Genomic DNA, 23,293 nt, shown 5'->3' with positions numbered 1-23,293 from the left:
CAAACTCAAAGAAACTCAACTAAACTTTCATTCCATTCCTGATTCCCCCAAGAACACTCTAATTAGTTCCTGTTATATCTCAGCATTCCCGGCATGCATTTTCTCAGGAAAAAGGAGTTAAGACTAATTATAGCCGACCTTCATGCATCCAGGAATCCTGCGCTCCTGGTCCATTGTCACTATTTGGAACAACGAGGATGTATCAGCACGTGACTGAAATTAGCCGCTATAGCAGGGGTGTCCAAAGCGCGGCCCGAGGAACATTTGTGGCCCACAGAGGGTTTTTTTTACATGACTTTTTTTTCACAGTCTAAAAGTATCATTTAACGAGAAAATTATTTATTATAAAAACAACAACAAAGAAAAGAAAAAATAGCAGTACATTTTTGTGTGACATTGTCTCATGTTTTTAAACTCTATTTAACAGAACATGAGCTTTTTGACTTACGGATGCGCCTGATTAAAAAACAGCAGCATTCACCATGTAAGTGTGTGCTTATTTAAAAGATAATGTACACATCATTGTACAGCTAATATATCTTTACATATATATATATGTGAATATTTAAAATTTTACATATATACTGTATGTTTTTTTAAGATTTGTATTTGTTTTTTTATAAAAATAAAAAACATAAAAAGAATAACACAGTATATCGCTACATTGCAGTATCGAATGGAGTTGCCGCTGGAGTACCCAGCATGCCTTCCGGGCACTTTGTAAATAACATTTTCATTGTTAGCGTTTGTTGTTAGCGCTTAGTGGTTGTTACCCACATAGAATGGCAGTTAAGTTGTCGGGCGTGGGCTACCAAATTGAAACACATTTTCTTCAAGCAAGCTAAAGTGCTGTGACTATGCAGAGCAACGACGCCATCTCCTGGACGGAGTTGTAACGATCAGCCATCCAGACAGTCCTGTTATAATGATTGTGAGCGAGGGTGAGGAGATAGCACCAAATTCAGTGGCCCAATAAATGAACCCTGCATGAATTCACGGCAGATATGAAATATTCATCACTAATTTCTCCAGGCGATGGGAGGGTGGAGATCCTGGGGTGTCCAACCAGAAGACCCCAACCACAATCCTGCTGACTCCCGACAGAAAGTTCCACAGTTTTGGCTATGCAGCACGAGACTTTTATCATGACCTGGATCCCAGCGAGTCCAAACACTGGCTGTACTTGGAGAAATTCAAAATGAAGCTCCACACCACTGCGGTAAGGGTGTTTGCATTGTTACATCTGGAAAACATTTCAATGTTGCACAAACATCAGTATAAGTACAAAGCCAAATGCAAAGTATGAAACTAATGACGAAAGTGCATGCAGGACGTCTGCCATCTTAGTAAGCAAGTGAGCTGCGCAGGGCTTTGATGAAATGAATGACCAGCGTCACAGAGGAGCAGTTTCAGTGGCAGATTACTATCACTGTCCTGCTCCACTGAAGGACTAAGCAGATCATTCCTCCCCCATGCCATGCGGCTTTTCAACAACACAACAGAGAGGTAGCAATAAAATACACACACAGGACTAGACTTATTACTTTTTATGTATCTGTTCCATGTTTATTTATTTATTCTTATTCCATTTTCTTATTTTTTTTATCTATTGTATCTTGCCTTTGCAATCTTGGCACCCCATGGAGGCCCAGGCGGCAGAGATGGAGCACCCAGCACCTGCCCCCACGGAGCAAACCTCTGTGTACCCCCTTAAAAAATAAAACAAAATATTCCCATAATATTTTTATTTTATTCTTGTAATTATAACTTTTTCTACAAGCTGACTTTCCAAAAAGTACAACTTTATTTGTTGTTTTGTTTGTTTTTCACTTTCTCTCATTTTATGTTGAAACAATAAAACATCCTTTTTAAATAGTTCAACTTTATACTACTAAAATGACATTATTTTAGAACATTAGTCTAGTAAAATGATTTTTTACAATGTTTTTCTCATAATATTTTGACTTTATTTTTGTAAAATGCCTGCAGATTTTTTTCTTTTTGCTCTTTTTTTCCAGAATGGGCCACAGACCACTAGTAAAGTTTGGACACCACTGATTTAAGGTTATGTTTACGCTCATTGAAGTCACAATGTGGCAGCGAGATCAACGTGGACACCACCTTGGTGTTCTGCTATGAAATATGTCTTAATGGGAATTCAGTCGTGGTTCTCACCTTCTCTACCAAAATGCTGCCACTTGTGCCTGTCTTTGGCTCCATTTTGGCTTATTTTGCAGCCACGATCAATAATAAAAGCAGAGACTTGAGGTGACAAACGGTCGGCCGATGTTATGGGACATTCCTTATTGTTGACCTTAACGACTGTGTCATTGTGCCCACTTGCAGAATCTCTCCATCAATACGGATCTCCAGGCAGCCAATGGGAAGCGCGTAAAAGCTTTGGACATCTTTGCTTATGCACTGGCCTTCTTTAAGGAGCAAGCACTGAAGGTAAAGCACCTGTGTGACATATTCAGTGCTGGACAACACCAGCGATGTAATGTATGAATGGTATTAACACAAAGAGACCCCTTAAAGAACGCGAGTCTTGCATTTTTTTTTCCTGCAGGAGCTGAGCGATCAGACAGGTTGCGAGTTTGACAACAACGATGTTCGATGGGTCATCACCGTTCCTGCCATCTGGAAAATGCCTGCTAAACAATTCATGAGGGAAGCCGCTTATAAGGTGGGTTTAAGTCCATCTCGTTAGTCTTCAACATGCTCAGCATCACATGGGTTTGGAAATCAGTGTTTCCCCTACGTGTAACGGCGTTAAAGGTCTGACTCTTGCCAACATGTTCACATGTGCAGCCCAGCTCGCTGTACTGCGATCGCTGCTCTACATTAACCGGCTGTCAAGCACATTTTGTCCAACTGGTAGTCAGAAAAAAGCAACCACAGCTGACTTACTTCCGCACTATAACGCGTCTGTTCATCAACACCGTCATATATTAACTGTACACTGACGTGAACATTATCTTTTAAAGTCAGCGCTCGCTTGCATGGCAGCCCAGGAACCATCATGAACCATCATTCAGTGTTTTAACCACCCATGTGCATTGTGCATGTCTACGTCTGCATCTGTAAGTCAATGTTATTTCATGTCTAGACGGCTCTAAAAATGTTAAAAAGCAGCATGCAGTGGTGTGAAAAACTGTTTGCCCCATCCTGATTTTTTTTTTGTTTAAGATCATCAAACAGATTTAAATGTTAGTCAATGACAACACAACTGAACACAAAATGCAGTATTTAAACTAAACGTTTTATTAGACTTTGGAGTGGCCCAGTCAAAGTCCTGACCTGAATCCTATTGAGATGCTGTGGCATGACCTTAAAAAGGAGCCAACATTCCTCCACAGCGCCGTAAGAGACTCATTGCAAGTTTTCGCTTGATTGCCGTTGTTGCTGCTAAGGGTTTCACACAGGGCCATGTAGGTTTGGATTTTTTTCTCCCTTAATAATAAAACGTTTTTAAATGTTTTAATTTAAAAAACGCATTTTGTGGTGTGTCGTCATTTACTAATATTTCTATTTGTTTGATGATCTGAAACAACAAGTATGACAAACATGCAAAAAATAAGAAATCAGGAAGGAGACAAACACTTTTCACGCCACTGTATTTAGAAGGTGGTAAACAGGTTGTCTATGCTCCAACGATCAAAGTATTCCATTTATAAATAAGGAAACTTACTTAGCGGAAATTCACTTATCACAGTCGCGTCTGGTACCAATTAACCACCATAAACGAGGGATTACCGTAACAACAAATATATAATTTTTTTTCTTAAGGGTCCCAAATCCCTGTCGACATACCTGCCAAATGTGTTTAATTCGCCCTCTCATGTCAGGGTTTTCTGCTGGTCAAACTGTCAAATTCAATATTCAGTGTGAAGTGTGAATGTGATAATCTGCCTCGTTGTGTCTGCCCTGTGATTGGCTGGAGATCAACCCCGTGTTTTAAGCTGCTCCCTCCTGACCATTAGCGTGGCCTCGGCTTAGACTGAGGCGGCAGGGATGGAAGCTAACTCATACTGTAGTACAGTAGACAGAATAACCATCACTTTAAGGGATTCGCTTCCTTTCTTGCTTTTATTTGATTGAAGAATAAATAACTTCATGGTTTCTCTGTGTGTGTCTGGACATGTAAGACTGGAAAACAAGTATCATTTTTAAATTGAATTTGTTTATTGCAAATTCAATGAATGTAACCTTTTAAAAGTCAGACTGCAGCACTGGGGTCTGTGTTGCTATCGTAACTGCTTTGCGACACTTGCATCACACTGTAGGAGGTCCTCAGTCTACATGCAAGTGAGTTTTAGTATAAGTCTGAATTTATACCTTTAAGCGATAGCTAAATGATCACCTAAGTCACTCACACTGTACACACATGAAGGACATCTCTAATCCAGTCATTAAAAGATGAAATACAAGAATGAAATGAAACAGGAATAAAGAAGAGATCTTGTGGTTGTCTTGCACACCTGAAGGGGCGTTGCAAAGGATGGAGAGACAGGCTTATTGACAGGAGGAAGGCCACTACACTGCTGAGTTATCACTGCCCATCTCATAGAAGTGGATCCTTTCACATGTTCAAAGATACCATATTTGTCCTTCATGATGGCTGCCACGTTTGAGTGGCTTGGACTGACAATACAACTAATGCTGGTTTGTACACGTTCTCAACATCTTACCATGTCGAATTTTACTTCACTTTTCATGTTCACTTTCCTTTTCTTTGACACACTTCGATCAGAAGAGTCTGCCTCAGGGGAATAAATGAGCTAAAGAAAACCAAAAAGGGACATATTTGTATGTATTCTTTGCCTAGCTATCCTTCCATCGCACACACGTAACTTTAAATGCAGTATTAATCATTTAGGGAGTACATAGTAACCATGAAACATCGTAAAACAAAGCGTTGTAACATGAAACGTCATGACAGGAAACACTGTAAGATTGAACGTCATAACACGAAAAGCCATAACATGAAACACCACAACATGAAATGGCGTAACATGAAACATTGGAACATGACACGGCGTAACATGAAACGGCATAACATGAAACATTGTAACATGAAATGCCATAAAATGAAACGTCATAACATGAAACAACATAAAATGAAATGTAAAAACATGGATCTTTGTAACATGAAACACCATCACATGAAATGTCATAAAATGAAACGTCGTAACATGAAACACCATACCGTGAAACGCCATAACATGAAATGCCATAACATGACACGGCGTAACATGAAACAATGTAACATGAACGCCATAACATGAAACATTGTAACATGAACACCATAACATGAAATGCCATAACATGAAACGGCGTAACATGAAACGGTGTAACATGAAACGCGATAACATGAAACGGCGTAACAGGAAACATTGTAACATGAAATGCCATAACATGAAACATCATAACATGAAACAACATAAAATGAAATGTAAAAACATGAATCTTTGTAACATGAAACACCATAACATGAAATGTCATAAAATGAAACTTTGTAACATGAACGCCATAGCATGAAATGTGTTCAAACAAGCAGTCGTTTCAGTGTCCAACTTGCTTCAAATGAAAGAGGGTTCGTCCCAAGCAGAGTAGAACGCTGGAGAAAGGACAGGTTACGTTGCATATTATGTAACTTGGCATTGCTGGCTTTGAGGCATTGGAGCCGTGAGTAAATACTGCTAATGATGTGAACGTGCCTCTACCGTCGTCATGTTTAACAGATGACATCTTCGCTAATTGGTTGCACTGCTGTTCATCTGGAAGTACTCCCAAGCCTTAGTCTATGTCATTGGACCAATTTATTCCACTTTGCATGCCTGCTTGCACAGTCATTTTATCCTTTTGTCCTCATGACAGCCACTGCTAGTGTGTGTGTGTGTGTGTGTGTGTGTGTGTGTGTGTGTGTGTGTGTGTGTGTGTGTGTGTATATGAGAGAGAGAGAGTGGGTGTGGTTAAAAAGGCACAGAAAAGGGAGGGGAATGTGCTTGATTTTATGAGGCACAGGAAGGAAGAGGAGGGCTTTTAGCTGTTTAGCTGCTGTGTGTGTGTGTGTGTGTGTGTGTGTGTGTGTGTGTGTGTGTGTGCGTGTGTGTGTGCGTGTAGGATGACGGGTAGTGGTGTATGGGGTGAAGAGAACATGAGCAGTGGATGGGTTGGGCATCTGCAGTGAGTCAGCATTGGCACTGGGCTTTCTTCATGGATGACAAAGGGAGGTGTCTCCTGGGGTGATGGTATAGCCCACATTCTCTTCTAATCTACTTTCTCTTTCACCCACCTCACACACTGAGGCATTATTATGTAAACTGCAGAAGCACTATATCGTCTTTACATAAACAGTAATCCTTCACCACTTTAGCCCCGGTACCAACCCGCCGTACTTGCAAGTGCGTGTTGTCTACTTGCAAAAACATGGGCAAAATTTGGGGCATCCATATGTGGTGAGAACCTCCTCAGTACGGATTTGGGAGCACGCAGACGCGACATAGCACTTTTAGTGCAGGAGGAACATTGGGTGTGACGCACATGCCCTCCACAGCCAGAGAGCACGCACGTGGTGGGCGCGTACTCCGCGCTTGCAAAGCCAAGCTGGCGGACGAGTGACGGCATTTCGTCTCCAGGATGCCGAGGACACAGAAGAGGGGGTCTGCTGCATCAGCTCAGAAGGCAGCGGATGTGGCCGGAGGGGCCTAGCAGAGGCGGGCCGAAGATGACAGGAGGAGCGAAGAAGAGTCAGATGGTGCTGTTGGAGGTGCGCTGCCACTTGAAGCTCTTGCAGCATCAGAACCTGGAGTCTCTGCAGTGGAATGGGCAGCATCTTGAGGCAGCAGCAGCAGGGACTTCTGGAGAACTCACGTTCATCGCATTCGCACGAACTTATAACATGCGAGCGAGTAAGGACACTGTACGTGAGCAGCAGGTGTAAGTACGATAACGTGGCAATCGAGATCGTATGTTGCAAGCACGTTGTAAACACTTACCACCTATTACCACGTGCGCAACGTACGATGTACGCAACCGCTCACGGCCTTCCGTGGCATGTGGGCCACCTGGGCTGATCTCCACTTGCGCAACCGTGCAAGTGATGTGCGTTGACGTACTCCCTTCCTGCTCTTGCAAGCTTGCAGACTAAAAACATGAATGGTGGGTTGGTACCTAGGCTTTTGTGCTTTGAATTTTGCGTCTTCACTCTAGGACGTTTTTTCAAATGAATAAAGTGAATAAATCGTAGTGTTTTGTGGTTGAATACGGCCTGTTATTAGGCCAAAAATATGCATATTATGCAAATGGTAGGTATCTTTGCCTAAATTGAGCATTTTCCAGCATAAAAATGCCTAAATGAAGTAAAATACAAATATTAGGCATTCAAAAGACGCATTGGAAGAGGTTGTGATGATATGTAGTATTTTCCACTGGTTACTAGGTGTCAGTAATGTTATTGTAATGTTGGCTGAGACACACAAGCACCAGACTTGATTGCCGGAACACCAGGTTTGAATTATCTTCCACTGGCGAACTCTCTGAACCCCCGACGTCACTTATCCTCCCCCTCCTGCTCTTTTAGCACTGGAACACATTTAGGGCAACACAACAGCAAGAGTCTTATTTATGTCTTAAATGTCTTATTTTTTCTTATTAGATGTCTACTATATTGAGTAATAGGGGCGTAAAGGTGACTATAGGGGTGTTATTTCATGTTTAGAGGGCTCTAATAATGATTCAAAGCGTATTTAGAAGGTGGTAAACAGGTTTTCTACAATTTAATTATGAAAATATTGCATTCATAAATAAGGAACCCTAATTGGCAGAAATTCTCTTATCACGGTCAGGTATGGAACCGAAAAACCACCATAAACGAGGGAGTACTGTGTTTTTCGATGCGTTTTGGCCTCTTGTACACATGCAAATCTAGGTTTTTGCCCTTAAAAACTGGAGTGGATATTTTCAAGTACTTTCAAGTACTTCAGTGTTTGTGTGTGGACAGGTAAAACAGAGCTTTTTGGTTTGTGTCGTAAGAAATGTGTGACCTTAGCTCATGTTTTTCAACCTTAGTTTCAACTGAACATGAAGTTATCGAGGTAAAGGTGCTGAATGCATTTGATGAGCATGAGTGCGTATTGCAACACGCACAGCGCTGCAGGTGTGCACGTCATTGTACATGTAATATATCACTATATTGATGAACAGATGCATTATGATGCACGAGCAAGTGTTTTGTGCTGGTTCAAATGTATTTGTGGTGGGCCCACACAAATACACACATGTATGGGAAGCACTGCAAACACAAACGTAAGCAAAAGGGAAAAAAAAATGATAATGCCACCCTGGACCTCAGAGTTTTGAAAGTACACTTCGTCTTCATTCTGGGCATCAACAGAAACGTATGAAGTGGTCACTGTGTGAACACATGTTACATCACAAATAGAAATATATTTTTAACTCATTCAATCCCAGCCATTTTTCAAAAGACAACCCCTTCAGTAGCGGCCATTTTAGATGACTGATCGTTCAAGGCACACAGAATATTGTGTTGTATGGCTACATAAACACGGAGACTAGATTAGACTCCTGTCTTTCATCGGGAAAAAAAAGTTTGTTGGTACCTTTTTTTGTTCTCTAGTAGTCAGCAGTGGAGGTAAGTTTCAGAAAAATATCAATTCCCGACGAGAAAAAGGAGAGAACCCGCATTTTGCGAAAAGATACATTTGAAGCATAACTTTCACTTTGGCAAAAATATTTTTTTTGCTTTTGTGACAGCTCAAATATCGAAACAACTATACTAACATAAACAACAAAAAAAAGTTTTTTTTTTAACATCAAAATGACAATTTATTTACAAATATAACACCATGAAATATTTACAATTTTCATATTTGCGAGTGCTTGTGCATGCGTTAAAAATTCTCTACGATGCGTAACCTTCTGCACGCTACACTCCTCCACGCTCTCTCACTTCCTCCTTCCTGTCATGTGTGATATTTCCATCCTCAGGATCCTGCTGAGCTCTCATCAAATGCGCTTCTGCCACTTTGTGGCTTGAAAGCGCTCTGAAGTGTTAATGCATTAGTGGAGAGTTGCATCATCACCTCTTTTAAAAAAAAAAAAAAGTAAAATATAAATACTAGCTGGGATTGGGTGTTCGGGATTATAAAAACGTATAAATACGTCTCTGGTATTGAATGAGTTGTGTTGTGTTTTGTGTCCGTCTAGTCTGGTCTGGTATCCCGTGACAACCCAGAGCAACTTATCATCGCCCTGGAACCCGAGGCGGCCTCCATCTACTGCCGCAAGCTCCGCCTCCACCAGATGGTGGACTTGAGCAACCAAACCACTCAGAATGGCGTTAGCCCGACAGACAATGTCGGAAGTACAATGACCCAAGGTATGACACCCCGAAACTGAAGCCCAAGTGCATACTAATGCTATGTAGACATTTCTTCATCTGTTTATTCTGTATGTTCGTCCTCCTCCAGCATCCCCAGGCCATGGTAAACAAACCTTTATTTTACACAAAGACACATGCATGCAAAAGCCAATTACTCAAATAGATCTATGACTATTTATTTTCATATTCCACTTGTGCACCTTTAGCCTTTTCCCATTACAGTTTCAGTAGTGCCTAATATCTTCTATGCTTGTTCTGCATTTTGTCCAAGTGAGGAGGTGAACAAACATAACCAAAATTAAATACTTGCAGGGGATTACAAAGAAAACACAGTGGAACTTGTTTAAGTCGACCCTGTTTATGTCGACAACCCGTCTGCGTGGACCAACTCATCAGGTCCTGCTCCACCGTGCTAAAAAGTACACGTAAACATAGAATGTGAGAACCAAAGGACTCATTTCTATGAAAAATGGTTAGCTTGTGTCAAAATGTGTTGCAGTGTTGTTAGTTTCATGAAACAAGACGATACATGAGATGGGGTCCACAAGGATGAGACGAGATGAGATTTTAGAACTTTACTTTTTAAAAAAGTACAATGAAATAAATATAATCTACTAATTTAAATTCTACTACCATTCTACCACCCACCTAGACAAAGACACTATGAATAACAAAAGGACAAAAGAGTGAATCCTCCTCCTGCCTGTTTGGAGGCGGGAAACAAGGAAAACAAGTGTGAAAAAGTGTTTGCCCCCTTCATGAGTTCTTATTTTTTTTGCATGTTTGTCACACTTAAATGTTTCATACCATGAAACAAATTTAAATATTAGTCAATGACAACACAACTGAACACAAAATGCAATTTTAAGATGAAACTTTTTATTATTATGAGAGAAAAAAAAATCCAAACCTACATGGCCCTGTGTGAAAAGTCCCCGTTAAAACATAACTTAACTGAGATTAAATTGAGATCTATCAGTCTGGAAAACATTAAAATGCCATTTGTAAAGCTTTGGGACTCCAGCCAACCACAGTGAGAGCCATTATGCACAAATGGCCACAACATGAAACAGTGTTGAAGCTTCCCAGGAGTGGCCGGCCAACCAAAATGACCCCAAGAGCGCAGCGACGACTCATCCAAAAGGTCACAAAAGACCCCACAACAACATCCAAAGAACTGCAGGCCTCACTTGCCTCAGTTAAGGTCAGTGTTCATGACCTTATACCACCATAAGAAACACACTGGGCAAGTTCCAAGACCAAAACCACTGCTGAATAAAAATAATATTAAGGTTCATCTCAATTTTACGACATTGATGATTCCCAAGACCTTTGGGAAAATACTCTGTGGTCTGACGAGACAAAAGTTTAAACTTTTGGAAAGTGTGTGTCCCATTACATCTGGTGTAAAAGTAACGCCGCATTTCAGAAAAAGAACATCATACCACCCGTAAAATATGGTGGTGGTAGTGTGATGGCCTGGGGCTGTTTTGCTGCTTCAGGACCTGGAAGACTTGCTGTGATAAATGGAAGCATGAATTGTGCTGAAGGAGAATGTCAGCCATCTGTTGGTGACCTCAAGCTGAAAGCAACTTGGGTTCTGCAGCAGGACAATGATCCAAAACACACCAGCAAGTCCACGTCTGAATGGATGAAGACTTTGGAGTGGTCTAGTCCAAGTCCTGACCTGAATCCTATTGAGATGCTGTGGCATGACCTTAAAAAGGCGCTTCATGCTAGGAAAGCCTCCAATGAGGCTGAATGACAACAATTCTGCAAAGATGAGTTCCTCCCCAGCGCTGGAAGAGACTCATTGCAAGTTATCACAAACACTTGATTGCAGTTGTTGCTGCTAAGGGGGGCCCAACCACTTATTAGGTTTAGGGGGCAATCACTTTTTCACACTCCGTTAATAATAAAAAGTTTCATTTAAAAACTGCATTTTGCGTTCAGTTGTGTTGTTATTGGCTAATATTTACATTTGTTTGATGATCTGAAACATTTAAGTGTGATAAACATGCAAAAAAAATAAATAAATCACACCACTGTGAAAGTACATACACTACTGTGTAGGGGTGTCACGAGATCTCGTGAGATTAAAACGTGACTTAAAATGTGAAAGACTTCTTGTTCAGAAAAGAAATGTTTCGTGGGCACAAGGCCTGGCACGATAAAAAACTAATGAATTACAGTCACAATAAATGAAAATGAAGTCGATCATCAATATATCGCCATGTGTGTTTGTGTCTGTTTTTCTCGTCTCCCGCCTCCAAACAGTCAGGAAGAGGATTCACTCTGCGCATTGCTTTCAGCAGCTTGGCATTTTGTTCCATAGAACAACGGCATGAACGAAGTGAGCCCTTTTGTCAGTCATGCAGTCTCTCTGTCTCATTGGGTGGAGGCGGGGCCTCTAGCATACACACACAGTGCAGACAAGTGATTTAATGAAATTAGTAGATTGCAGTATATTGCCATATATTTTTTCATTGTACTTATTGTACCTAAAATCTTGTCTTGTCTCGCTCTTGTAGTCCCAATCTCGTGTATCGTCTCGTCTCGTGAAGTGTCTCGTGACACCCTAGATGATTAATTTATTATCACACCAGGCCAAGTGCCCACAAGGCAGTTTTTAAAAAATCTTGTCACGTTTTGATCTCGTGAGATCTTGTGACACCCCTATAACTTCATTCTTTAACTTCGTTCTTTCAGCCGCCTTTCCGCAACTAACAAAATGCAACCATTTACATTTGACACAATTGGAGGAAAAGCATGTCAACAAAGACAAATCTTGTTCACCATCATCCTATCATCATTCTCCTCACATCTGCTTGGATAACGTCACAAGCCTGCTGTATGTGCGAGCGATGCTAGTTTGCTTATGTCGACATGAGTCAGCCAATCTGAGGTATGTCGACTTTTTTGGGAATTTTACCCATCATCCACAATCCTTACGTGAGACATGAACACACGTCTTTATGGTTTTATGCAAGCAAGGTATTATGGTTTTCTATCCGTGCTGTGAGCATGTAGTAACAGGTACATTCATGATAACATGCAATACTTACAGTATTTTGGGAACTTCCTTCCTGGGTGCACAAAAGAGTGTGTGTTCATGTCTCACATAAGGATTGTGGATGATTCCCAAAAAAGTGCACTTTTCCTTTAATCGCTGTGCAGTTTATTTTTGTGTCTTAACAGACTAAAATCCGTCTGCCTTGCATAGTTTTAGGTAGTTCCAACACGGAGGTGGGCTTTTCTCCTTATACGCCATAAAGACTTTTATAATGTCATCTCATCAATGTGATGCCTCTTCTCCAAGTTAATTAATGATGCTTTCCACAGTAGAACTAATCAGAATGACTGGAGATAATCCACACAGTGAGGAAAAGGGCAGTAAAAGAGTAGAATAGAAGTGATGGGACAAGTCAAGGGCCCGTCCGAATGTCTTAATATGCAGCTGCTTATTTTAGAATGACTGCTTCTAGGTGTAGGTTTGGATTCATGGGCATCCCTGCTTGCCTTGCACACTATTTGCGCCACGCAGCTGCACAGAGCAGATATTCCCACCCTTGTCACATCCACTAAAACGCTCTCTTTCTTCCTAACAAGCAGCTAAGGAGCATGTTCGACGCAACCGGCAAAGTCGCACCTTTTTGGTGGAGAATGTCATAGGGGAGCTTTGGTCGGAGCTGGAAGAAGGTAGAGTCTCTTTTTACCTGGCTCTCATTGTTTCCTTCTGCTTCTTCTCCACAGTCACTGCCACCTTCACCTTTCCTCTGGTGCACTTTGACCTTTAGATGTACATTTATTAGGCTCATTTATAGTTTCATAGCAAAAAAAAACCTTACGTTGCGGGACCGCCAGAGAGTGGTGAAAAGCCACAAGTAATCAATACGCCCGTAAAAAATGTCTATTACCGACACACGGCTCACTCCACCCCCTCCAAACGCTCTTGCTAGCTTGACGTTGATGTCACGTCACATCAGCATTTGCAATAAGTGACAATTAGATTAGCAGCACAGTCCTAAATATGCCTCACACACTTATTAAAACACATTTCTGGTATAAAATGTAGTGTAGTTACTCGGCACTCAGCGGTGATCATGGACGGTGATCCATGCACACACGGTGTAGAAGTTGTATCAAGTTTCACTTTCAAGGACCATTCAAGGACCACCTGTGAAACTGTGAAATCTCAGCGCTTGAGGAAAAAACATGATCGGTGAAGACGTAAACGTTTCAAAATTGTTTTGTCAGCGGTAGATGTATGCTGCACGTTATACCTGTATTATCACATATACATAAATTATTGCTGATGTTGAGTGAATGAGATGTGTTTTCTGCAGGGAAAAAATGCTTCACTCAATAACAGCTTTTCAAAAGTATACTCATGAGTAAATCGTGCTGTTCTGTGGTTGAACACAGCATATGATCAGACAAAATATGTTACATATTTTTGGCCTAAATGAAGCATTTTCAAACACAAAAATGTCTAAACGAAGTCAAATACAAATACAGTAGACGCCCCTACAATGTAAATAATCCCTTCCGAGAACCTTTATGTTATAGGGTTTTTATGTTATACGAAGCGTAAAATACATGTAAATAGCCTAATCCGTTCCAAGATCTTCCCAAACTCACCCCTTTGGGCCTTCAAAATATTCAAAGTCCACCAAATATGGTGGTAAAATATAAGAAAACGTTAGCATAAACATAGTAGAGTAACATTCCAATATAAAATAAGGTAATAAATAAGATTACTGTAAATGAATAAAACTGAAAAATAAAAACAATCCTACGTTCACGAGATGTCTTGTTAAGGAGCGCAAGTGGAGGCAGGAAGGAGGAGGAGGACGAGCCTTAAAGAGTCTAAGAGTCAGCTGGTCTCACAGGAACGCACACGCACTACACGATAATGCTGTGTGCAAAATTTCAATTTGTAACTTAACTTAAATGTTTAAGTTAGTTTCAGGGGGACTACGAAGAGGAAGGAGGGTGAAGGGAGAAGCCTGTCAATCACACAAACTCTCGGACAAGCTGTATAAGTCATCCAATGAGATGAGAGAGTAGGTGGTGCCCCGATAATCAGCCAATGAGATGAGAGCGGAGGCAATGCCCTGAAAATCAGCCAATGAGAGCGTGAAGCGTCAGAAGGCGTCACCAAGTTAGTCTGAACTTGCACCGACTTGAGGCATTAATAAAAGAAGAAAAAAAGACTTGCACTGACTTGATGCTTTACGTTATAAGGAAATTCTTCTGTAATACGAAGCAAAAACTTTACATAAATTCTTTATGTTCAGTGGAATTTATGTAAAAGGAGGTTTATGTTATGCGAGGTACTACTGTATAAGGCATTCAGAAGATGCATTGAAAGAGGTTGTGATGATATGTAGTACTGTACTCTGGTCACTAGGTGTCAGTAATGTTACTGTAATGTTGACTGAGACACACAAGCACCACACTTGATGGCCAGGCTTTTATTGCAGCTTTGAATGATCTCCCAACAGCCACAATCATCCCTACTAAAATCCATAATATGCTGTAACCCACACCAAACTAAAACTCAACTCTCAACCTCCGACCTCACTTCCTGTCCGCCTCCCAACCACTCAGCTCCCCTGGCACCGGAACACGTTTACATTAACACATACGAGCATGAGTCTTATTTATGTCTTATATGTCTTACTTTCTCTTGTTATGTCTACTACATTGTGTAACGGGAGTGTAAAGGTGACTATAGGGGTGTTATTTCACGTCTAGAAGGCTCTAATTGGGTTAAATAAAAAGGAATTAGAAGGTGGTAAACAAATATAAGGCATTCGAGACGAGCACAAGTCTTATTTCTGTCTTATTTTCTCTTTTTATGTCTAGTATATTGGGTAACGGGAGTGTAAAGGTGACTATAGGGGTGTTATTTCATGTCTAGAAGGCTCTAATAATGGTTAAAAAAAATTATTTAGAAGGTGGTAAACAGGTTTTCTTTGTCTTTTATGTCTTATTTTCTCTTCTTATGTCTACTATATTGGCTAATAGGAGTGTAAAGGTGACTATAGGGGTGTTATTTCATGTCTAGAGGGCTCTAATAATGTTGAAAGGTGTATTTAGAAGGTGGTAAACAGGTTTTCTATGCTATAGCTATGAAAATATTTGATTTCTAAACAAGGAATCCTGTATTATCATGGTCACGTGTGAACCACCTAAAACGAGGGATTAGTATGCATGTGTCATATATGCCAGGTCAGGATTTCGGATTCCACACTAGATTGTGTGGAACTAAACTGCCCTGAATAAGTTGAGGGTGGTGATGAGGCATCCAAGAGCCTAAATAGCAAAAATAACATCTGCTTGGCTTGTGCAGGTGACCGTTATGTGGTGGTCGACTGTGGCGGAGGGACAGTGGACCTGACTGTGCATCAGATCCGTCTCCCTGAGGGCCATCTGAAAGAACTTTACAAGGCTTCTGGTAACGTTTCTGTTGTTTACAACTACAGTGTCAACCCTGGCTCAACATTTTTCCACATCTAGGCGGACCGTACGGCTCTCTTGGGATCGACTATGAGTTTGAGAAGCTGCTGTGTAAGATCTTTGGTCAGGATTTCATCGACCAGTTCAAAATCAAGAGACCGGCCGCTTGGGTGGACCTGATGATTGCCTTCGAGTCACGGAAGCGAGCGGCAGCACCTGGCAGGACCAACCCCCTAAATATTAACTTGCCCTTCTCCTTCATCGACTACTACAAGAAGTTCAGGGGCCACAGTGTTGAACACGCCCTTCGCAAAAGCAAGTGAGTACACGAGAATGAAATAGTGAAAAATGTGTGCGTTACACTTAGATAGCACAGCTTGGTGGACTTTTAACAATTGGATTCAATTTTAAACCCTGATGCAGATCTTTTGTATATCTTCATCCCCTGAATAGTAGCCATCTATTTTCTATGCTGCTTATCGTCATTCGGGTCGCGGCAGTATGCTGAAGCCTATCCCAGCTGACTTCGGGCGAGAGGTGGGGGGTGGGGGTGGTGAACTGGTCGCCTGCCAATCACAGGGCACAAATAGACCAACAAACAGCTTGGAGCTTTTTTCAGAAGGCTTTCTAGGCGGACTAAGTGCGTCCCATTACGTGCATTAATTACCTGTCTCTTTTTATCTGTTTTTATATCTTTAGAATGCACTGAAAATGTCTACAAAGGATGATGTCTCACATAGGATTATGGATGTTGGGCAAAATAGTTGGGATAGTTGGGATTTTTGGACATGAAGTTGTTAAGGTAATGTTAATGTCCCCCCCACACACTTGGTCTCCTAAGTCCGCTTCTGGTCATTTCAGTAATGAAGAACGTAGTTCCAGGGAGTCGCTGGAGTTTCACAATTAAGACGTTCGGCTTCTGAAAACAATGTGCATTCAGAAGAGTAATACATTTGCATCACAGAAATGCCTACCCGAAAAAATCAGACCTCACAAATCGCTCGTCACGCTGTCGCCTCTGCATTCTTGTGTATGTGATGGAGACGCTCGAGTCATACTTCATCTTGTTCTCCAGCGACTCCCTGGAACTACATTCCTCATCACCAAACTCCGATCAGAGCTTGACTTAGGAGACCAAGTGGTGGGGGTGAGTCACTGTTGGTGGACTGCACTGCTGACTGGGACGTCCAAAAATAGAGCTGCAACAATGAGCAGAGGTAGAATTTAATTGTGACAAGCCGAGAGCGCCCTCTTGCGGCTGTCGACGGGAATGTTCACTCCTTGGGTAATGTCAGTCAGTATGACTGAACGTTTAAAAAATATCTTAGATTATACATATACATGTTGATATATAAGTCACAAGACCGTGCTATTTATACGGTAGTCGTGTTTTACAAAAATACTTAACAAATGTCATTTGACTTGAAATGTCTCTGGATGCGTTTGGGTTCAACAAAAGTATTCATCATGGAAGATACGTAATAATGCTGATATGGACTGCTTATAACAATCCTTTCTTTTGTCTCTAGTGTGGACTTTGTTAAATGGTCATCACAGGGGATGCTGAGGATGAGTCCTGATGCCATGAATTCCCTTTTCAAGCCCACCATTGACCACATCATTCAGCACCTGAGTAAGATACACCCCAAACATCACAAATCACACACTCTGCCATGGCGAATCGAACTGAATGCAATTGTGTTTGCTTTGTAACAATTGCATGTCCTTTATCAAAGTGCCACAGCTGCAGCAGCGTGTCTGCACCAAACATACAACAATGCAAAAGTTTGTCGTTAAGCCTCGACACCGGCTATTTGGAACTCTTGTATTAGCCAAAACATATGTAAATACAAGTGATATGTACTATTGTGGTCACTAGGCGGCAGTAATGACACAAAACGTTGAGACATTAGCTGCGTAACACTGCATGAAGTCATGAAGTCAGCCATGGCATGTCCCACATGATAGAGTGAACAAAAGTTCTCCTGCCATCCCGTGTGGAAGTGGTACGTTTTGGGATTCTTAAGTTTAGAAGGACTGCACCTTTATTTATTCAGTGACACAGTCAGCAACAAAAGCCAAACAGGCTCACTTTGGGCAAGCGGGCATATCACACATCAGAAAAGCACTAATAAAATAGGAACATGGCTTGAAAAACAACTGGGCAAAACTGTGAGTGAGCCTCAATGATACGCCACATTGGTTGTTGTGACGTGATGTGTAAGAAGCTGCTGACACAAGTTGCACTTCACTTTCCTGGCCTCATCTTTAACCTTTTCAAAACTAAGGGTGTCAAATTAAAGCATTAATTGCAATTACTGTAATTAATTGCAGTCATAATTAGCACATTTTTTTTTACATCACGTTAATCAAATTTTTCATCTCTAACTTTACTGTTTCTGTATACGAGTTGCCTTTTTATAAAATTAGTTTTTATGCTTTGGGATTCTTGTGTGTGAGTTGCTGGGGGTGAAAAAAGAGGGTCGGTCACACCCTGAAGTAAACATTGATTGACTGTCATTGTGTTTGGGCTTGTTTAGCATCACCTGACAAGCTGGCAAGGTGAGGAGCCGTGAGAACATGTGAAAATGGAGGAGCATGTGAGGAGCGTGTCCAATGAATGGGAAATTTACTAGGGATGTCCGATAATGTCGGGTCCATGATATCGGCATAAAAATGTAGTATCGGCTGATATCGGTATTGGGTCTTTCCCTATGATGAAAACCGATAATAAAAAACTGCTGTTTATATAGGTTTAGATAGATAGATTTATATAGGTTTATATACATGTAGATAGATATTTTATTAAACTCCAAGATAAATGTCTAAAACAATATTGTGGGTCACCACAATGTGTTAATTCCAAGACAGGACAGATGTGATGTTACACATATCGGTATCGGTTGATATCGTAAATTGAGAGTTGGCCGATATCGGCATATCGGTTATCAGCAAAAAAGCCAATATTGGACATCGCTAACATTTAAATTTTCCAAAACACCCCGACGCCACCATTGCACGGAGTGTAGCCACGGGCCGCCCGGAGAAGCCCATGAGGGCGCTCTCTTTTCGGACGCCTTCTGCACACAGCCTGGGCACCAGCTGTGGAGTAAACAATAAAATATTTGAGGAGTGACACTCAGTTCCTCAACTTTTTTTCCCACCAGGAGGAAGGGCGGCCTAGCATGGCGCTCCGTAGAGGAAACCCGGTTTAGAAAAAGACCGTTGGAACCAGCATGGAGTGGCACTTTGAAAATAGTGGAAAACGTTTTTCAGGAGAACCAGGTTGAGGGGCCGCGCTCAGACTTCGTGTATCAGTGCCTCAAAAGCGGGCATTAAATGGTGCTTTTGTTGGTCTTTCCCCTGGAGGTCAGGGTTTATAAAAACTGGGTTCAGGGCTGCACGGTGCCAGAGTGGTTAGCATGTTGGCCACACAGTCATGAGATCAGGAAGACGTGAGTTCGAATCACTGTTGGGTATCTCTGTGTGGAGTTTGCATGTTCTCCCCGTGCGTACGTGGGTTTGGTCCGGGTACGCTGGTTTCCTCCCACATTCCAAAAACATGCATGTTAGCTTCATTGGAGACCGAGGAAAAGGCTTCTTGAGACGTCATCTGTACTTCTGTGAAGAAGGTGTCGGACGTTTCGCTCCTCATCCGAAGAGCTTCGTCAGCGAACTAATAAGTGCTGGTAGCTTAGGCCTTAAATACAGTAAGAGTGGGCGGAATTGGTGTGCCAACACCCTCCTCCTATTGGTTCGTTACACTAAGCCTGGGCGGAGTAGTGGTATAATCCTATCCTGTTATTAACACCTCCGATAAAAGGGAAGTGTCGCTCCCTGAATAGGGTATGAACGACTCTGATACTTCGGAAGATGAGGAATGCAAAGAGCACTACATTGGGGAAACTAAGCAAATGCTCCAAAAAAGGCTTTATCAACATCGCAGGGACAATGCTAGTGGTCCTCAATCAGCAGTACATCTACACCTGAAAGCTACCAATCACTCTTTTCAGGACAGCGAGGTAAAGATTTTGGCCAAAGAAAACAGATGGTTTGAAAGAGGAGTAAAGGAAGCTATTTTTGTCAAACAACAGAACCCATCATTGAATCGGAATGGTGGTTTGAGGTTTAATTTGGACCCTGTGTTCAGCAGGTTACTGAGACCAAAACCCACAGCTCTTAGTCTTGCAAATGAGGTGAAGGCAGGGCCGAGCCAGAACAATAGATGCTAACAAGCCAGTATCAGAGTCGTTCATACCCTATTCAGGGAGCGACACTTCCCTTTTATCGGAGGTGTTAATAACAGGATAGGATTATACCACTACTCCGCCCAGGCTTAGTGTAACGAACCAATAGGAGGAGGGTGTTGGCACACCAATTCCGCCCACTCTTACTGTATTTAAGGCCTAAGCTACCAGCACTTATTAGTTCGCTGACGAAGCTCTTCGGATGAGGAGCGAAACGTCCGACACCTTCTTCACAGAAGTACAGATGACGTCTCAAGAAGCCTTTTCCTCGATGGACAACTCCTGTACGACTGAGAGCCTACACAGATTCATTGGAGACTCTAAATTGTCCATAGGTATGAATGTGAGTGTGAATGATTGTTTGTCTATATGTGCCCTGCCATTGGCTGGCGACCAGTCCGTGGTGTACCCCGCCTCTCGCCCAAAGTCAGCTGAGATAGGCTCCAGCATGCCCCCTGACACTAGTAACGATTAGCGGCATAGAAAACAGTTAGTTCATTTAGACATTTTTATGCTTGAAAACGCTTCATTTCAGCCAAGTTTTACTAATAATAGGCTGTGGTCGACCACAAAACAGCGATCATTTATTAAGTCATTCATTTAAAAAAGAAATTGATAGAGCGAGGGAGCGATGTTTGAAATACAGCATCTGTCACCTGAAATACAGCGCGATGTAAATGGATAGGACTGCACCTGTTCAAGTCTGTTGAAAACAATAACTGACTTTATTAAGCCACGTTTTTTGTCATATATTATATTGTCATGTGCCACAATCAGGTAATGAATTGAGATGAAAGTACCTCAAGGTGAGGGCTTTTCTCAGCAATTTTTCAGTGCAATTTAAAAAAAGAGATTCATTCGATCAATTAATTACAGATCATAATAAATGAATGACACTGCAGTGGGTGATTTTATTCATGTGTAGTAAGTACATGTCTTCTGTTTAAAGTCATTTTCAATTCTCTATCAACACAAATGCGCAGCAGGCGTGTTTCTTTAGGTTGCTCTCCAGGGTTGCAAACATCTCAGGGGGGATTTTATTGAGGAGAACATCCCCAAAGCAGAATTTCCACAGGGATGCTGTTGTTGGACTCTTGCTAGGTCCATTTCATACATGCAAAGACCTCCGTGTAAGACTTTTACAAAGCATAACAAGAAGCTTAAAGAGTCCATGACATGATTCATCAACTTTGCTTAAATATGTTTTAAATATTGTTTGTAATTATGTTGTATGTATGTACATTGTTCGATTTTTGATACATTTGCAAAAATGACAGTTCATGTACAGTTCATGGCACCAGGCTTGACGAGTTAGCTCTTGCGGTGCAGCCTCATTTCTGGAAGTGATGCCATCGGGGTACTATCACTCAGGTAAACAAACATGACAGAGGATGTTTACAGTGATTATAGCCAAGATTTGAGCCATGTGTCAATAGTTTTTGAGGAGAAAGAAACATTTGGAGCAGTAAACATATGGCTGTGAATACATGTTTATATAATATGTTCAAAGCTTTACAGCCTTGTCGCTATCGTGGGATCGTGTTTAGAGGCATTATGTATAAAAGACATGACTAAGTCTCTTGTGCCAACTTTGACATAGTGGTGGTTCTTCATGTCTTGTTTTTTTCCTGTGTAATGGCAGAATAGCCTCCTTTTTCAAAATGAGTTTATACTATACTTTCAAGCCAAATGCTTCTTGCTGTTCCTTTGAAGCAGTCATCAGTGAAATGATGACTGCAAAAAACAGAACTCCAGGTGGGTGTCTGTATCTCGTTCTCTGCAATTCTTTCATCCATTGTTGTCTTAACCTGCCTCTTTTGGAAAAGAAAACAAACTTAGAGTATCACTGGGATACTATAAACATCCAGCAGCAACACATCATTTTGGCATGACTACTTGGTGAATAATATACTGAACCAAGTCAACGAGATACCTGGAGAAGTGTTTGCTTACTCTGCTTTAGCTGAGAGGTGTCACCCCGATGACGTCACTTCTGGAAATTATGCTGAGTTGACATAGTAAATGTCATTTTGGCCAATTTACCGTTATGAATCATGTCAGGGACACTTTAAAATTCGTCCTGAAACACACGGGAAGCCAATGCAGTGATTTTAAAACCGGTGCAATGTGGGCCCGCCTTCTGGTCATCACGTGATGCAGAATTTTGCAGTAATTGTGAAGATTAAATATTCTTTTTAGGAAGAGCAGAAAGCAGGGCATTACAGTAATCTAGTACACAGCTAGTGATAAAAGAATGCATTAGCATCTCCGTGTTGCCCTGAGAGACAATAGGGCGTATTATGGCTATATTTTAGATGCTAAAAAACAATTTGTCTGATGTTTTTAATATGTGAATTAAAAGTCAGCTCAGAATGAAAAATGACACCCACGTTTTTGACTTGTGCTGATGGTTTTGTTGGTAATTGCGTGTAATTTCAATGCGTGTTGTCATGACCAATGACTAAAAGTTGTCCTGTCCAGAGCGTAGTCTGCCTTTTCACCCAAGTGAAGTGACGGTGAACAGGACAAGTAGAAGAAAGGATGCATGCATGTTAAGAGTGTCAAACACACACCAATAAATTTGCTTTTTTTTTCTTTGATCATCTCCAAACTTGGACATATTTTAGGTTTGAGAACATCCAACAACATACAATTTGGTGCTTGAGATGTTCCACTCGTTTTAAAGTAGTTTGGTTGCCGATTGTAAATACAGTGGGACCTCGGTTAGTGTACACCCCAGTTAGTGTGTTTTGCCTCGGTTTGCGTACTTTCTCCAGTTAGCGCACAATATGGCGCACGTCTTGTTGTGTTATTAATACACCGTGTGAGTCCAACTGTCTTCTTAAGGTATTTTTATCACACAACGTCCTTTTTAGCATCCTATTAGCTTGCTAATATACGGAAACAGGAAGCGGAAGTCAGCTCTGTTGCCCATCTGTGACGTCATCGCTGCTTGACTGTAGTTCTTTGCTAAGTAACACTTTCACAGTTATAGTTTTACATGCTTAAAACATTTCTAAATGCATATACGTGAATGAAAGGGATAAATTAACATTTAAGTTTACTTTTACCTTCAGTGAAGATGTGATTGTTATCAAAATGTTTCCACTTGTAACTTTCTTTGGCACCATTTTGGCTTATTTTGCAGCCATGATCAATACAAAAAAAAGCAGAG

At 41.3% G+C, this 23,293-nt stretch overlaps 1 protein-coding gene across 5 annotated transcripts in view; it reads left to right on the top strand.

The window, feature by feature from the left end:
- hspa12a (heat shock protein 12A) overlaps positions 1–23,293 on the top strand; it is a 62,249-nt gene that overhangs the window by 28,379 nt on the left and 10,577 nt on the right. The window contains exons 4-12 of one of the 5 annotated variants that reach the window (XM_054795969.1): positions 1,033–1,219; positions 2,347–2,451; positions 2,570–2,686; positions 9,232–9,403; positions 9,495–9,509; positions 13,019–13,105; positions 15,765–15,869; positions 15,932–16,190; positions 17,401–17,504. In XM_054795969.1, the coding sequence (XP_054651944.1) occupies positions 1,033–1,219; positions 2,347–2,451; positions 2,570–2,686; positions 9,232–9,403; positions 9,495–9,509; positions 13,019–13,105; positions 15,765–15,869; positions 15,932–16,190; positions 17,401–17,504 (1,151 nt within the window). Of the gene's footprint in view, positions 1–1,032; positions 1,220–2,346; positions 2,452–2,569; positions 2,687–9,231; positions 9,404–9,494; positions 9,510–13,015; positions 13,106–15,764; positions 15,870–15,931; positions 16,191–17,400; positions 17,505–23,293 lie in introns of all 5 variants that reach the window. The other 4 variants (XM_054795968.1, XM_054795970.1, XM_054795971.1 and 1 more) reach the window with 4 other exon arrangements.

The sequence above is a fragment of the Dunckerocampus dactyliophorus genome, chromosome 13, assembly GCF_027744805.1.
Source record: "Dunckerocampus dactyliophorus isolate RoL2022-P2 chromosome 13, RoL_Ddac_1.1, whole genome shotgun sequence".
Lineage (NCBI taxonomy): Eukaryota > Metazoa > Chordata > Actinopteri > Syngnathiformes > Syngnathidae > Dunckerocampus > Dunckerocampus dactyliophorus.
Note: the sequence above shows the minus strand (reverse complement) of the source record. Positions and strands in the feature narration are given on the sequence as shown.